This window comes from Neovison vison, chromosome 7 (assembly GCF_020171115.1).
Source record: "Neovison vison isolate M4711 chromosome 7, ASM_NN_V1, whole genome shotgun sequence".
In the NCBI taxonomy this organism is placed as follows: Eukaryota; Metazoa; Chordata; class Mammalia; order Carnivora; family Mustelidae; genus Neogale; species Neogale vison.
Genome location: NC_058097.1, coordinates 180465023 through 180481630, shown reverse-complemented (window position 1 = coordinate 180481630; position 16608 = coordinate 180465023). Strand labels below are relative to the sequence as shown.

Sequence of the window (16608 nt, the reverse complement as noted above, 5' to 3'; positions counted from 1 at the left end):
ATAGTCTGTGGCTACTCAGAATAAAATCCAAAGTCCTCATCACAACGTACTAGGTAATCTGACCCCAACTACTAATGCCTCATCTCCACCCTTACTAAGTTATCCTCCAGCCATCCTTTTTATCTCCCAGCAGCTCACTTCATCTCAGACCCTCTTCACAGGTCATTCCTTCCATTTGGGCCACAATGCCCCCAGAGCTTCCCATCACTGGCTTTAACTCTACCCAAGTCACTCAAACAACTCCTCCTCACAGCCTTAAATAGCTCCCCACTCCTTCCCCCATCCCAGTCATTCTCCTCCTCCTTCCCCTAGTTTGTTATTCGTGTATTTATCTTATCATCATTTGAAATATAATTTACTGTTGAACTTCCTTATGTCTGTTTTGCTTATATGATATAAGCTCTAAGAAAACAGGAATTTAGAATTACTCATTGGTAAATTCCCTACTGCTCCAAATACTCTACCTGATTGAATGAATGACTGAATCAAAGAAAAAATCATCATGCTACTAACTTCGAACACTATATAAAAATACCTTAATACTCTGCCTCAAAGAACTATGGTAAAAATTGGATGAGGTAACATGTAGGAAGCTTATAGTACAGAACCTGGCACATACTAAGCTCTCAGTAAGTTTTAGTTATTACTGTTGTTGTTATTATTAATTGAATAACAACATATTGGGGCACTACTAAGTACCAAGTACTGAGCTAGAGAAGGGATGAACAGAAAAAAATGACTAAACAGTCTGTTATTAATCAAAATACTTTGTAAAATATCTAGGAAGAAAATTTCAGGTAGAAAAGAAACAGTTTTAGAATATTCAGAAAGTATCTATTAAATACTTTCATATGGAAGGTAAACATCAGAAGACTGTTAGCACAACTTTAAAGTTTAGATATAAGTGCGAATAATTTAAATGGGGGAGTAGAGTCAACATGGGGGTGGAAAGAACATGTACTTTGGCATCGACCTGGGATTAAACTCTAGTCCTCCTACTTACTAGCTAGGTGACCTACCAAAAAACTCAACCTCTTTGAGCATCAGTTTCCTCATCCGTAAAATGAGAATCATAGTAACACAGTGTATTATGGGAGTTGTACTGAGGTCAATGGAAACAATGAGTGAAAAGCACCTGAACTAAAACCACTCAATAAGTATTTTTACTATACTCTCATCACTGTAAAGAGCCTCAAAATCCAACAGCAGACAGAGTTTCTAGATTGTCTTAGTTTTATAACCTCAGCTGAAGACCAGTATTTTCATACTTCATGCACGTGAAGTCAGAGTTTACCACTCAACACAGGTTACACCAGCATTCATACTGACCCAAAGGACAGAGAGAACAACAGAGGGGTGTCTATAATCTCTCTCCCCATGACTACCTACTGGAAAGAAAATGGAGGCTATTTCCTAACCAGAAAATAAAGAGCGTATTGCCCCTGCCTCCCCTCTGCTTCTATAAAAATTTCCCACAGTTCAGAATGTAAAACAGAATTTAAAGAGGACAACCGGCAAGACTTGTGAACCTAAAATTAGACCTACCAGCTGTGTTTTGGTTAGCTAGTGCATAAGGCACCAGCAGGACACGGACACATACAGGAGCCTCTTCTCAAAGACAACTTTTTCACCAGCCTATCTACCCACCAGAATAAAGCAGGCAGAAGGAGCAGAAGGAGAGGGGGCTGAACACTTTTCACCCAAAGAAACTTGGTGTCCAGAATGTCTACTGCTGCCAGACTAACTGGTTTGGAACTGAACTCAGAATAGAACCTTAGATGGCTTTATAATGGTACTAAGAATGAGCCACCAACAGCTGAGGGCTCATTATCTTCCAGGCACTATGCTAAGCTCCTTACATGTATGATCTTTGTTCCTCACTATAACCGGACAAGGAGAAGCAATTATTATGCCAATGTTACAAGTGAGGAAACCAAGACTCAGAGAGGCTGAGTGAATTACCCAACATGACACAGCTAATAAGTACTCAAATTCATAGATTGCAAAGCCAACTAATTCAAGATTGCTTGGTCCTTTATATTCATTCTCCCATTTTTCCTTAGCAACAGACACCAGCTTTTAGCTGGACGTAGTATAGCCTGGAGAAAAGACTGTTTCCTAGCCTCCCTTTCAACTAGATAAGGCCACAGGACTGACTCTAGCCTATGAAACATAAGCAGCAACATATGCAACTTCTGGGGGGGTTCCTTAAAACAGAAGGGTGTGCCCTTCTCCACTTTCCTATGCCTACTATCCTGGAACTTGGACGTGCTGGCTCAACTCCAGCAGTCAACTTGGTCCATGTCAAGCGCTACACCTTAAGGGTAGCAGAGTGGATCTAGAAAGAACCTAGATTCCTATTAACGTCACACTTTCTCCACACCAGCCTTAAACTGCTTATATACAGACTTCATTTACAGAGAGAAATGAATATCTTGTTTGAGTTTCTATTATTTTGGATTTTTCCAAATTATTTCCTTGTATTAGATGCAGGTGAACTAATGTAAACATTGAAACACTAAATGATTATGCAATACTGTCTCTTTCAGTTCATCAACACCCTGGGACTAGATGATATATTTCATTTCATATATTCACCAAATATTCCATGTACATCTACTACTCAACAGGCACTGTGCTAGGTACTGGGAACATAAAGATAACTTACAGTAGTGACCCCAGAAGAGTTTATAACCCATGTCGGACATGGAAAGAAGTAACATCCATAGAGTATACTGGAACTAATGCTACAGTGAATGTGTATAGGCTGTTGCTATGGGAACACAGGAGGGCTATCTAACAGTCTAGTTTGTATTTACCTAGTAAAATCCTACCCATCTGGTCCACCTTGAATACCATTCCTGCCACAAAATCTTTCCTGATTCCATGTTCTCACCCGAAATTAATTTCTCTTTTCTTTGAGCCCCGCATAGCTTGATGTTTTTACTGCTCCTCTATGTACACACAAATAAGCACTTGAAAAGACTATCTTTCCTATTAGACTATAAGCTTCCTGATGTCAAAAGCTTTTCTTTATTCTCCATATTCATCACACAGCTCAGGACAAATGCTCAAAAGTTATTCAGATAAATAACATTAACTTAAACTATCAGACTTGAACGTTAACCATATAGCTTGTAACATTAAAATGAATATTTTCTCTAATACTCTATTGAAATTAAAAGCAGATTACACTGCTACCTGCTCAAAAACTAGCTAAACACATCCGAAGTGAGTTTAATATATAATTAACGTTCAACAAGAATATGGTTATCTGGCCTATAGTATGGATTGAGGCTTTAGCATATTTGAAGGAATTTTTTTTTAATTCTTATTCATTTTGTGACATCTGTAAAGGACATCAATATTAATATTTTTTCTTTGATGCCATGTTGGCTTGATCCCTATGACAGTGATACACACACAACCAAAACCAAAAATAAAACACACATACAAAGGATTTAAGTCCCCCGGGGCCAGGGTTCTGTGTTTCCTATCACATTCTCCTCTCTACCCCACATATCAGGACCAAAGCTTTTATTTTTATTTTTTATTTTTTTTAAAGATTTTATCTATTCACTTGACAGAGAGAGATTACAAGTAGGCAGAGAGGCAGGCAGAGAGAGAGAGGAGGAAGCAGGCTCCCTGCTGAGCAGAGAACCTGATGCGGGACTCGATCCCGGGACCCCGAGATCATGACCTGAGCCGAAGGCAGCGGCTTAACCCACTGAGCCACCCAGGTGCCCCAGGACCAAAGCTTTTGTTCCACCCGATCCTTGTATATCTTCTGTCCTCTCCTCAGAGAGTCCATGAACACCTGTGCTCCTACCTGCCACACAAGAGCAGACTGTGGCTCTGGATAGTAAAAGAACCAACTGGGACAGGAATATGAAACTGAGCTGGTCATCTCAGACTGAACTGTAAGTTCAAGCAGAAGACACACTGAGCACTGACACAGATTCACCTCTGGCTTCCCAATCTTGGGTCAGATGCAAGGGAGGAGAAAAGGTACACCCATGAATAGACAGGGCAACTTCTGTATTGTGGGCTGTAGTCCAGAAAAGCTGGTGCCACAGGCACACGGTCCTTTATTTGCAGAGGGGTTTAAGAATAGTAAGACTACTCATCAGCAACCTTACCCTGAAAAGCAATAATCTAGTAATATATAATCCCCATTAACCCATTCTGTTTTGATCAAGAGGTCGGGAAGAGAAAAAGGTGGCACTGGATTCTTGGGGGAGAGAGAGGGAAAAGCTTGGACCTTTTCTCGGGAGTCAGCTGTTAAGACTCCTGGCTAAGCTCTCCCACCTTCCAACTATGACCCTGGGAAAGTTATGTGATCTTCCTATGCCTCAGTTTCCTTCCTCCTTAAAATAGAGATAATAATAAAATGTACCTCAGGGCACCTTGGTGCACAGTTGGTTAAGTGTCTGACTCTTGGTTTCAGCTCAAGTCAAGATGGCAAAACTAAGCCCCGCATTGGCTCTGTACTCAGTGCGGAATCTGCTTGACATTCTCTCTCCCTCTTGCCCCTCCAGCTCGTGCTCACACGTGTGCTCAATCTCTCTCATATAAATAAATCTTTAAATAAAAATAAATAATGGGCCTCTAGGATTGTTAGAAGGATCAAATTAATACTACGATAAAGAGCTCAGAACAGTGCCTACCCATAAGTAAGATATAATAAGTGCGAGCTATTAATCTGTTCCGGCTCGCAGACACGACCCAAGATAGTGATCTTGATAGCCTGCACCCTTAACTCTGTGGTCTTCCTCCCCCAAACCACTAACTCTAGTCTAATCATGAGATGAACACAAGACGAATCTCAATAAAAGGACCTTCTACAAAATACCTGATAAATCCCAGAGATTTTGATTTAACTGGCAGGGATGGGGCCAGTCACAGATATTTTCTGAAGAATTACCCTTCACAGATTATTCAGAAATGTGATACCAAGGTGAGAAACACACGTTTACTTTGCTGACCTCACCTCCTACTCCTCTTTCACGCCCTCCTACTTCATAATGACCTTTTTGTTGCCCCTCCAAAACCCAGAGTTCACCTCCACCTTAGAACCTTTGCATTCACGGGGTGCCTGGGTGGCTCAGTGGGTTAAGCCTCTGCCTTCGGCTCAGGTCATGATCTCAGGGTCCTGGATCAAGCCCCGCATTGGGCTCTCTGCTCAGTGGGGAGCCTGCTTCCCCACCCTCCCCACATGCCTCTCTGCCTACTTGTGCTCTCTGTCTGTCAAATAAACAAATATAATCTTTAAAAAAACAAAACAAAACAACTTCTCATTCACTATTCTTTCTGCCTTAACCACTCTTCTCTCGTGTTTTTTTTTTTAAAGATTTTATTTATGTATGTATTTGACACAGAGAGAGAGAGAGTGACGGGGGAGAGAGTGCACATGAGCCGGGGCAGAGGAAGAGGGAGAAGCAGGCTCCACGCTGAGCAAGGAGCCCAATTAGGGACTCGATCCCAGGACCCTGGGATCATGGCCTGAGCCAAAGGCAACTGCTTAACTGATTGAGCCACCCAGGTGTCCCTCCCACAATTTTTCTTAAGTTTTAGATTATAAGGTATAACTTTAATAATGGAGATTGTACAGAGTCTATACTTGAACAGGGCACAATGAGACAGCTTTTCTCCTGTGTTTAATCTTGCAGAAGCCCTCCAGGCCCTCCCCACAAGCTCATACTCCCTCCACAGGGTAGTACTGTCACCTGTGCTAACAGAACATTACAATTCCTAGAATTGTGTTATTCTTCTCACTTTAAGAGCCGACTATCCTTTTATGAAAAGTTGCAAGAACCAAAGCAATTATCTCTGCTACGAATCACTGAACTTTGCTTAAGCAGTACTCAACAGCAAAGCAAAAGAAGTTTTCCTAGATCTTTGCTAGATCTCTTGAATTCAGGTCTCTGAGATCTGAAAATCATATGCTCAGAGATGCTTCCCATGACTACCTCATCAAAATGTAGTCTGCTATGCCACTGCCCAGCCACTCACTCCCTCACTACTCCGACTTGCTGATTTCATAGGACACACTACCATCCCAAATTACCTCTCTTTTTCCCCAGCTAGAGGGTGAACTCCATGAAAGTTAAGGCCCTCTCTGTCCTCTTCACTGTATTAACTTCAAGACTCATCACAGCTTAAGGAAGTACATTCTGAAGGGTAGACTCACATGAGCAATCCCAGAACTGCAGGCCTCTCTCATAAATCTTTCACAGAACCATACGGGGCTGCTCCAACTGACAGGAAGCCATTCCCTTTACCTTAGTCTTAGTTTGTCTTATTCTAAACAAATAAGTAAGACACAGAAACATTCTGTGGCCAGTGCTTCATGGTTTTATTAGAAGATAACCCAACCCTTCAGACAATTAAAAATAATATCAATAGCCACATTTTGGCAGACCTTCAACCTTCTGCCCCCCTACCAGAGCTGCTTCTTACGAGCAGACTAACAGCCAGTCATAGACCATTACAGGATGCGGCACTGACATACCTAGAGCCACAGCTGTTCGGAGCACATGCCTGGATCCTTCTAACCCCCCTGCTTCTAGTGCTCCCTCACTAGCTCTTCTCTGCAGTTGTTCCCCATGCCCTTAACCAAACATTCTTCTCCCCAAATAACCACCTTAAAGGCACACTCGAGGGCAAAGGGTGTGGCTTCAAACCCTTCAGATCTATCCATAATAGAGCCATGTTAAGAGCTCCACAGATGCTCACAAGCATTTGCTGGGAACTCTGACGACCACTTGTCCCTTAGCCATTTTATAACTCTGCCTTTCCTTCCGTGATTCTATAGTGCACAAGACAAATACTTTTCAAATCACAGGACATACCCATTAATGTGCAATATAATCAGTTTAGTGCAAGAATCTAGAAGTTTTTAACAGGATAGAACAAAAACAGAAAATATCATATCTCGTAAGACAGTGTTCCATTTGAGTTCTTTAAAAGTGTGTGTGTGTATAAACAAAGCTACAATGTAAAATATACCTCTCTCATTGTAGATTAAGTTCAATTTTTTTTTAAAACTACTAGTCTAGAGTTCTGAGAACATCTAATTGCACTTTTATTGTTCAACAAAAATGACTCATTAAGTAGCTATGACTGCAAATCCCCTTGACAATATAAGAATTTCCTTATGAATAAATCCATAAGCCAGATCAAGTTCCTTTGTCAGACCCAATGACCCATTTTCAGAGCCAGAAATTATGGTAAGAGAAACCTGCATATCTGAATGGGAGGTTATATAACTCAGAGAGGTCATAATTTGGGCTGTATAACTCTATTTCTATGATAAAGCTGGAACACATGTTAGTTCAAATCTGGATCCACAAAATCCTTGGAGACAGAATCCTCTCGAGCAAAGAATAAATAAATACAGCATAGGAGGAGAGGCAGGACTTTAAAAGTCATTCCGGGGTGCCCGGGTGGCTCAGATGGTTAGGTGTCTGCCTCCAGCTCAGGTCACGATCCCAGGGTCCTGAGACCGAGCCCTGCATCAGGCTCTCTGCTCAGCAGGGAGTCCGCTTCTCCCTCTCTCTCCCCACTGCCAGCCCTGCTTGTGCTCTCCCACTCTCTGTCAAATAAATAAATAAAATCTTAAAAAAATAAAACAAAGTAAAAGTCACTCCAAGGATTAAGTGTTAATTTTGTCCTTTCAAAGTGCTCACCATGGTTCTTTTGGCCCAGCCGTCAGGTCCCTCTTTCCATACAGTCACCTTGGTTCTCTGTCCATTCTGAAGTTTGCTTTACTCTAAGTAAATCTGGCAACAATTTGGCCTTCCTCCACCAATACCAGCCACTCACAACCCAGTTAGGCATGAAGCTATCTAAACATGTATGTTTAGGGGCGCCTGGGTGGCTTAGTGGGTTAAGCCTCTGCCTTCAACTCAGGTCACAATCACAGGGTCCTGGGATCGAGGCTCGCATTCTCCTCCTCCTTGGGCTCTCTACTCAGCGGGGAGCCCGCTTCCCCCTCTCTCTCTCTCTGCCTGCTTGTCTGCCTACTTGTGATCTCTGTCAAATGGATAAATAAAATCTTTTTTAAAAAAGTATGTTTAACCAGACTCCTCATATTAGTACATAGAAACAGCAGCTAACTTACATTGTAACTGAGAACTTACAATGTGTTAAGCGTTGTTCAAGTGGCTTATCACAAACGAAACCATTTTATCCACATGAAAATCCTGTTTCATTTCATAAATTCATACCCATTTCAGATATATGGGAATAAGGCCAAAATGTTATATAGCTTGCTCAATGTCAAAAAGCAAGTGGCAGAGCTAGGGTACTTTCTGTCACTTTCTAACCCTGCACTGTTTCATTTTTTTCTTTTTAACACTTGTACATGTTTATTTGCTAATTTATTTTTCTCTATTTCCTTCTAGTACAATGTAAGCTCCAAAAGAACTAGGGACTTTTTCCATTCTGCTCACTCTTATATCCCAAGTGCTAGAAGCTCCCATGTATGTATGGCCAATACTCCATACATACTTGCTGAATGAATGCAACGTAACAAAGACCCTGGTCCCTCACCATCATCATGCCAGGCTCCTAATATTCCAGGAGCCTTACTCTCTTCCAATAAGCAAATGTACACTGGTCTCAAAACATTTGAAACCAGAATGAACTGAAATTAATTAAAGCTGCAACCAAGCTCTGATCAAGCACCAATCATTACTGGATCAAAATAATCAGCCTCTCATCCTAGCTGCCTAATAGAATACACGGCATACCCTTTCTGAGGGGGAGAAAAGAAAATAGTACTCTAGTGTCTACAGTTCTTTTAAACACAATGTGTAGTATTGGATGAAAAATTATGAGACATGAAAAGAATCATGAAAAGGTAACATAAAGCCAAACCCCAAAAGATTCAAAGAAATAGAGCTTTAAAAAATAACCAAATAACCATTCTAGAGTTGAAAAATACAGTATCAGAAATTAAGAATAAAACGAATGATGTACAATGGAGTTATTTGTAGCTGTAAAAAAAATAGATAAATAAATAAATAGATATATCTATGGAGTGATTTCCAAGACACACTGCTAAGTGAAAAAAGCAAAGTAAAAAAGAGAATTTGTATCACCCCAAACCCCATTAATTTCAGTTTCACCATGAGGAAAACATCAGACAAATCCAAACTCAGAGACATTCTACACAACACTGGACTAGCACTCCTCCAAACTATCAAGGTCATCAAAGGCAAAAAAAAAAAAAAAAAAAAGGTAATGTGACCACAGGATCCTGGTACAGAAGTTATTAGAGGAAGATCTGGTGAAATTCTAATACTATCCATAGTTTAGTTACCAATACCGTTTCAATGTTGACACAGTAAGAGTAAAGGAGGGGCGTGTGGGTGGCTCAGTTGGCTGAGCAGCTACCCTCAGCTCAGGTCATGATCTCAGGGTCCTGAGATCGAGTGCCACATGGGGCGATTGCTCAGTGGGGAGAGGGCTTCTCCCTCTCTCTCGTTTGTGCTTGCTCTCTCTCTCTCAATATAGATAAATATTTTAAAAAAGAAGACGAGTACATGAAGCAGCTCTTGATCTGAGGACATTACTGATCTGCATTAAACTGTGCTGTGCATTTCACAGGGGGTGCACAGTGAGGTGGAAGGGGAGGTCAGAGAAAGCAAAGCTGATGGCATGCTCAGAATGAGACTTTTTTTTAAATTTGTTTTTTAAATAATGTCTACACCCAATGTAGGACTCAAACTCACAACCTTAAGATCAAGAGTCAGATACTCCACCAACTAAGCTGACCAGGTGCCCTCAGAATAAGACATTTAAAAGAGACCCTTTTCACATAGACTTGGATGCTCTCACCCCTACCAGGGTAAAATCCTAGAGTAAAGACAAATGAAACTTGCCGCTATCTCACCCTCTGAAGGGGACTGTGGGAGTGTTGCCTTAGAGCTGAACAGTAGGAGGTGGGGAGCTGCAAGGCTGGATGAAAATGAAATCTTTTTTTTTTTTTTTAAGGTTTTATTTATTTATTTGACAGAGAGAAACACAGCGGGAGAGGGAACACAAGCAGGGGGAGTGGAAGAGGGAGAAGCAGGTATCCGGTGGAGCAGGGAGCCTGATTCGGGGCTTGATCCCAGGACCCTGGGATCATGACCTGAGCGAATGAGCACCCAAACACCCTGAAAATGAAATCTTTAAGAAGTTGTAAACTTGGGCACGTACCTCCTAAAAATTTGATCCGTGAAATCTCAAACAATTCATTTAGTTTAAAGGGGGTTCCAAACAATTTGTACTCTCAGGCCTTAGCATAAGCAAACTCAATCCTCTTTCGAAGAATACAGCTTCATGCCAAGGCTTGGGAAATCCCCACAAATAATTTTTCAAAGGCAATGAAGAGCTGTGCAAACATAACACAAAAGGAAATGAAGAAACATGAAAAATACCATCAAAAACAACAGCAGAGCGGTGCCCGGGTGGCTCAGTGGGTTAAGCCTCTGCCTTGGGCTCAGGTCGTGATCTCAGGGTCCTGAGATGCATCCTGGGATCGAACCCCCACATCGGGCTCTCTGCTCAACAGGGAGCCTGCTTCTCCTCCCTCTCTCTCTCTCTCTCTGCCTGCCTCTCTGCCTACTTATGATCTCTCTCTCTCTCTCTGTCAAGTAAATAAAATCTTTAAAAAAAAAAAAAACAGCAGAGGAGACCTACAAAGTCTTCATATACTGGAATTATCAAAGACAGATTATGACCAACAGGTTTACTGTTCTTACGAGAATAAAGAGGATAGCTACAGTACGAAAAATCAAGATAGTAAGATAATACGGTTGTATTATGTATCATACTAATACATTTAAAAAGTTAAACATGAAAAGTTAAAAATGGACAAACTTCTGGGAAAATGTAACTTATCAAAACTGACCTAAGGAAAAACAGACAACTTGGATAGACCTAAAACCATTAAAGAAATTGAGTTCATCATCAAAAATACCATAGAAAACAAAGCAACAAAATTATCTCTCTTTCTCTTTTCAGATCCAGACAACATACCAATCAATCTTATACAAACACTTCCAGAGCATTAAAAGAGAGAAACTATGTGAGAAGCAATACACTGTGCCTCATACTACAAAGCCAACATAACCCTGATAGCAAAATCTCATACAGGCAGTACAGAAAAGAAAAGTTACAAGCTAATTTCTCCCATAAATAAAAATGAAAACAATCCTAAATTATTAATAAACCAAATTTTAAAACATGAAGATACTTCACCATGACCAAGTTGCATTTATCCCAGAAATGAAAACTGCTTTAAAGATTTTTTATTTATTTATTTGAGAGAGAGAGACAGTGAGACAGAGCATGAGCGAGGAGAAGGTCAGAGAGCGAAGCAGACTCCCCATGGAGCTGGGAGCCTGATGTGGGACTCGATCCCGGGACTCCAGGATCACGCCCTGAGCCGAAGGCAGTCGTCCAACCAACTGCGCCACCCAGGCGTCCCGAAAACTGCTTTAATTATAAAATACAGTTATGTAAAAGGACGGAAATAAGACCCTTCACATACCCATCCCATGTTTTTATATACAAAAACAAGAAGAAACATTTGAAAGATGAGCAAAAAACTAATAAAAGTGGTTACTAATAGTTGTTGGGGACAAAACCAGGTGCAAAAGACAAAGGTGAACTACAGACTTCTGAGACATGGGAACATACTACTGATTTTTAAATTTTAAAAAAATCAATTAACATAATTCACCACATTAACCTAGTAAAAGAGTAAAATCAAATGAACACCCCAATAAATGCAGGAAAATCACCTGACAAAATTCAGTAGCCCCTCAAAATTAAGAAAAACTCCCAAGCTAAGATTAAAGGGAATTTTCCTAACCTGATGAAATATATTTGTGGAAAAAAGCAAACCACTATCACACTTAAGTGTGAAATGTTGTAAATTATTCATCAGTTAAAACAAAGTCAGAATACCCAGCCAGTATCACTTCTTCTATTCAACATTGTACTAGAGGTCCTATCTAAAGTAGGGCAAGAAAAAAACATATATAAGGATTGGAAAGAACAAAAACTGTCCCTCTCTGCAGATAATATAATCATGTATATAGAATGAATATACACATTAGAATATTTATGAGAATTTAGCAGACATCTTAACACAAAAATCAATATATAAAAGTTAATCATTTTCCTATATACAGTTAGAAAACAAAAGTTTTTAATTTCTTTTACAATACTATAAAATTTTAAGTATCCAGAAATAAATTTCAAAATGATGTACAAGTTCCTTCAGAAAAAAAAATGACAAAACCTTATCATGAGGCAATTTAGACCTAAATACATGAGAAGACTTTATCTTGGAATGGTATTAATTCTCTACATATTGGTTTATAAACTCAAGGCAATACAAAAAACATTCTGTAGGCTTTCTTAATACAACTTTATAGTATGCTCCTAAGAAATGTAAAAGGCCAAGACTGGCTGAGACACTCTTCTAGAAGAACAAAATAGAAGGACTTGTTCTACCAGATATTAAGACATGTTACAAAGCTATGGTAACCAAGAAAACATGTTTTTCACACAGAGATACCCTAACAGATCAGTGGTACAGAACAGAAGACCCAAGAAACACATTCGCAGGCATATGGACATGTGCACAGCAGATCCGTGTAGAAAAGACAAGCTTTTCAATAAATGTTGCTAGGGCAATTGGCTACCTGTAAGGGGAAAAAATGAAATTGAGCCCCTATTTCCACTATGGGAAAATCAATACTAAGTGGAACAAGACAGAAAAATCACCAACAATAAAGACAATTATTGATAAATTCTACCACATTAACATGAAGAATTTCTACTCAAGGCACAATTAAACACACACACACACACACACTAGAAGATATTTGCAACTCACAAAAACAACAAAGAAGTCAGAATAAACTTCAATAAGTCAATGAGAAAGACAAACCATCTAAGAGAAAAATGAACAAAAAACCCTGAAAGAGGCACTTCACAAAAGGTGAGATACAAAAGTTACACAAAGTCCTGAGTAACCAGAGGGATGTAAATTTAAACAGAAAAAGATATACATATACAAATAATTGACAAAAATTTTTAATTCTCGGGGCGCCTGGGTGGCTCAGTGGGTTAAAGCCTCTGCCTTCAGCTCAGGTCATGATCCCAGGGTCCTGGGATTGAGCCCACATTGGGCTCTCTGCTTGGCAGGGAGCCTGCTTCCCCCTCTCTCTGCCTGCCTCTCTGCCTACTTGTGATCTCTATCTGTCAAATAAATAAACTCTTAAAAAAAATGTTTAAAAAAAATTTTTTTTAAATTCTCCAATAGCAAGTGGTGGTGATGAAACAGAATAACAGGAACTCTCATACACTCTTCATGGCAATGCAAACTGGTACAACCACTTTGGAAAATAGTTGGCAAAATCTGGTGCTATTTAAGATATGCACAGTCTGTGACCTAACAATCTCACTCCTAGGTTTACATTTCATTTAAATGTATGAAGATGTTCACCAGGAGAAAATAACAAGAATCCCTATACCAATATTGTTTATAATAGGGAGAAACCTCAGAATCTGGAAATGGAATGCTCATCACTGACAGAATAGGTCACTTATGGCATGATCATAAAATGACTCTACACAACAATGAAAACGAACAAACCACAGCTACTCACTGGATGAATCTCACAAACACAATGCTGAAAAAAATGAAGCAAAGCCCACAAGAACGCACAATATGACATCAACTGTGTCAAGCTCAAGTAAGTTTAGGAATGCATACACATGCGATAAAAGTAGAAAGCTAAGTAAGGAAATATCACCACAGAAGCCCAGAAAATGGTTTCCTATGGGGAAGGGAAATGGTTATGATTGGAAAGAGCAGAGGTCTTTAATATTGATACTAATATCTTATGTCTTAATCTGGGTAAAGAGTACATCAGAATTTGCTTTATAATTTTTTGTTAGACTGTGCATATGATTTTATATGCTTTGTGTATTTTACCATTAAAAACATACAATCTCCTGTGTTGAGATTGTTAACAAACTATTTATTATCCCAGTGCCAGTAATTGCAAGGTTGCTTAGGGAAACAAAAGTCCTCATACTATGACAACATTCACCAATAAACTGGTCACTCTGCTCCAACTTTCCTCCCTGGTTAACTCCAGCAATTTCTCTCACTGACTACAAACATCCACACCATAAACAAAGGGCAAATCATTTGCAAATCTGTTCGCCCCCAAAATATTTATTAATGTCTACGACTTTCCAAACACTGATCTAGGAGATCAGCAAGGTCCAAGAGAGACAAAGGTCCTGCCCTCCTGCCAAAAATGGAGGACACAGGAACTCCCATTCCCATTCTGAGTTTGTCTCCAACCTCTCAAACTCCTTTCCAAACAGTCATCACACACGGAGAACCTAAAAGAAACCGGGGACACACATGACCTTAATATGGAAACCACCACCTCTTCACTTCAAAGGAACCGTCTGCTTGGTTTCATCAGGCTGAAGCACAGTTTCCCATATTCTCAAGGAGGCAAAGAGACTGCCTTACCGGGGTCCAGGCACTAGTCTCAACAACGGTGATGCTGTGGGAATTGGCTTATGGGGTCAACACGCCCAAAGAATGCTTTAACTGGGATCCAGGGACCAGAGGCTGGCAATTTTCCAGAAATCGTACACTAGGCTTCGTGTGTACATATATTTTCCTCAAGTCAGAGTGCAGAACTTGCAACTGATTCTCAAAGGAGTTCAACCCGAAAGAGGGTAAGCCCTGCCTCAATTAAGTTGACTACACTAGCTTTTTAAGGTCATGGTGAAGGCAAATGTGGCCACGAGGAGGCCACGTGAGCCGAAACCCAGGTGTCCTGACCTCTAGGTCTATGCTCTGAATGCCCAATACTTACTCTTAGTTCTTCGAAGGCTTCGTCTAGGGTGGAGAGCTGGTGGCCCTGGTGAGTCCCAATGACAGGGCACAGGACACAGATGAGCTGCTTATCTTCCTGGCAATAGGTGCTCAAATCGAGCCCATGGTCCGGACACTTCCTCTTGGCCACTCTCTCCGCTTCCATCTCTATTTCTGGGTCAAACTCACTTTCTGCCTCCGTTTCTCCCTCCGCCTCGGATTCTCCTTCTTGGTTGTCTTCCTCTGCTTCGCTCTCTTGCTCATCCTCCATCTCCTCCTCACTGTCCTCTTCACTCTCCTCATCGCTCTCCTCCTCACTCTCCTCCTCCGTCTCGCTCTCTTCTTCCGATTCACTGTCTTCCTCGGACTCGCTCTCCTCCCCCACCTCGCTCTCTAGATCCCGCTCATTCTCCACCTTGGCCCCGGCTTCTTCCTTCGCATCGCCCTGCCCCGGGGCCCCGGCGGTCGAGGCCTGGGCAGCGCCGTGGACGTACGGGGTCAGATGGTGGCTGGGGAACTTCTGCCCGTGCGCCTCGGCGTGGCGGCGGCAGTAGCAGAAGGCGCACTCTCGGCACACTTCCTCGGCCCCCGGGGCCTCGTCGGGTTCGCACTCGTCACACGTGCCGTCGTGCGGCAGCTCCTCGAAGGCCGCGCCCCCTCCCGAGGCCATGTGGCTGCGGTGACGCGGCCCAGGCCGCTGGGCCTCGGAGCTCGGCGCCGGGGCTCCGCGCGGCTTCCTCCCGACCTCCGCGCCGCCCGGGTCCCGTCCCGGGCACTGGCCACGCCGGGTCTCAGGGGCAGGCTTGGGGCCTCGGCGCCGCTCCCGCCGGCGCTCCCGCCAGACCCCGCCGGGCCGAGGAGCGAGAGGCCTTCCCGCCGGCTCGGCCGCTCAGCGCCCGCTGCGCTTCCTCCGCCGACGCGGGCACTTCCGGCGCGGCGGCCCCGCGCCCCCGTCGGCCCCCGCGCCGCGCGCCGCCTTGCTTCGCGCTGTCCCCGGCGAGATCGCCGCGCCGCTGGCCCCGCCGCCCCGGTTCTGCTTTCCCTTTCCCTGCCGGCGGCCTCCTTTCACTTCCTGAGTCATTTAAAGTGGCAAGGACCCTTTTCGGCGTTCCCCGGCCGGGGGTTGGGGGTGGCGGGGAAGGAGACGCTCGGGAGCCGCGGAAGGAGGGGGAGGGTGGAGGAAGGTCTCCCCCTCGCTCCCGAGGCGGGAGTCGGGCTCCGCCTCCCAGGGCCGCGGAGGTGTCCACCTGACTTCTCAAGGCTTCTAGGCAGGTGTACGCGTGCATATCAGTCTCTGTCCAGACAGTCCGTCGCCGCCCGTGCCAGCCCCCACCGCCAGGTGTTCTGCAAGGTGCGGGGACTGGCTGTTTTGTGTTTTTTTTTCACCCGACTGTACCCGCTCCCTGGATTTTCAGACGGCCCCGGGAAGGGTTGTGTTTGTTCTCCCAGGCTCAGGGAATTTCAGAGTCAGGCTCTGCAAACAGACGTTTTCGATCCAAAGCAATACTACACTTGGTCTGTTTGCGAAGTCTATTTGCGTTCCTGCTTCTTAGGGGCTTGGAATCTCGAGGGTGGCAACCTCTATGCCTTTTTCTGAGAGCTTGCCTTGGGTTCCTCTGAGATGTCAGGGGAAGTAGGTGAAGAGAGAGGATTTGTCCAGTGAGACTTCCAACGTGCACTCATTTTCCTTTATGTAAGGA

The 16608-nt window shown here is 42.7% G+C and overlaps 1 protein-coding gene across 2 annotated transcripts in view; it reads right to left on the bottom strand.

Annotated features, from left to right (window-relative positions):
• TRIM44 (tripartite motif containing 44) overlaps window positions 1-15798 on the bottom strand; it is a 110907-nt gene extending 95109 nt beyond the window's left edge. Inside the window, exon 1 of one of the 2 annotated variants that reach the window (XM_044259091.1) lies at window positions 14910-15798. In XM_044259091.1, the coding sequence (XP_044115026.1) occupies window positions 14910-15578 (669 nt within the window). In that variant the 5' untranslated portion in view covers window positions 15579-15798. The remainder of the gene's footprint in view (window positions 1-14909) is intronic. The other variant, XM_044259092.1, reaches the window with a different exon arrangement.
• Window positions 15799-16608: the final 810 nt, after the last annotated feature.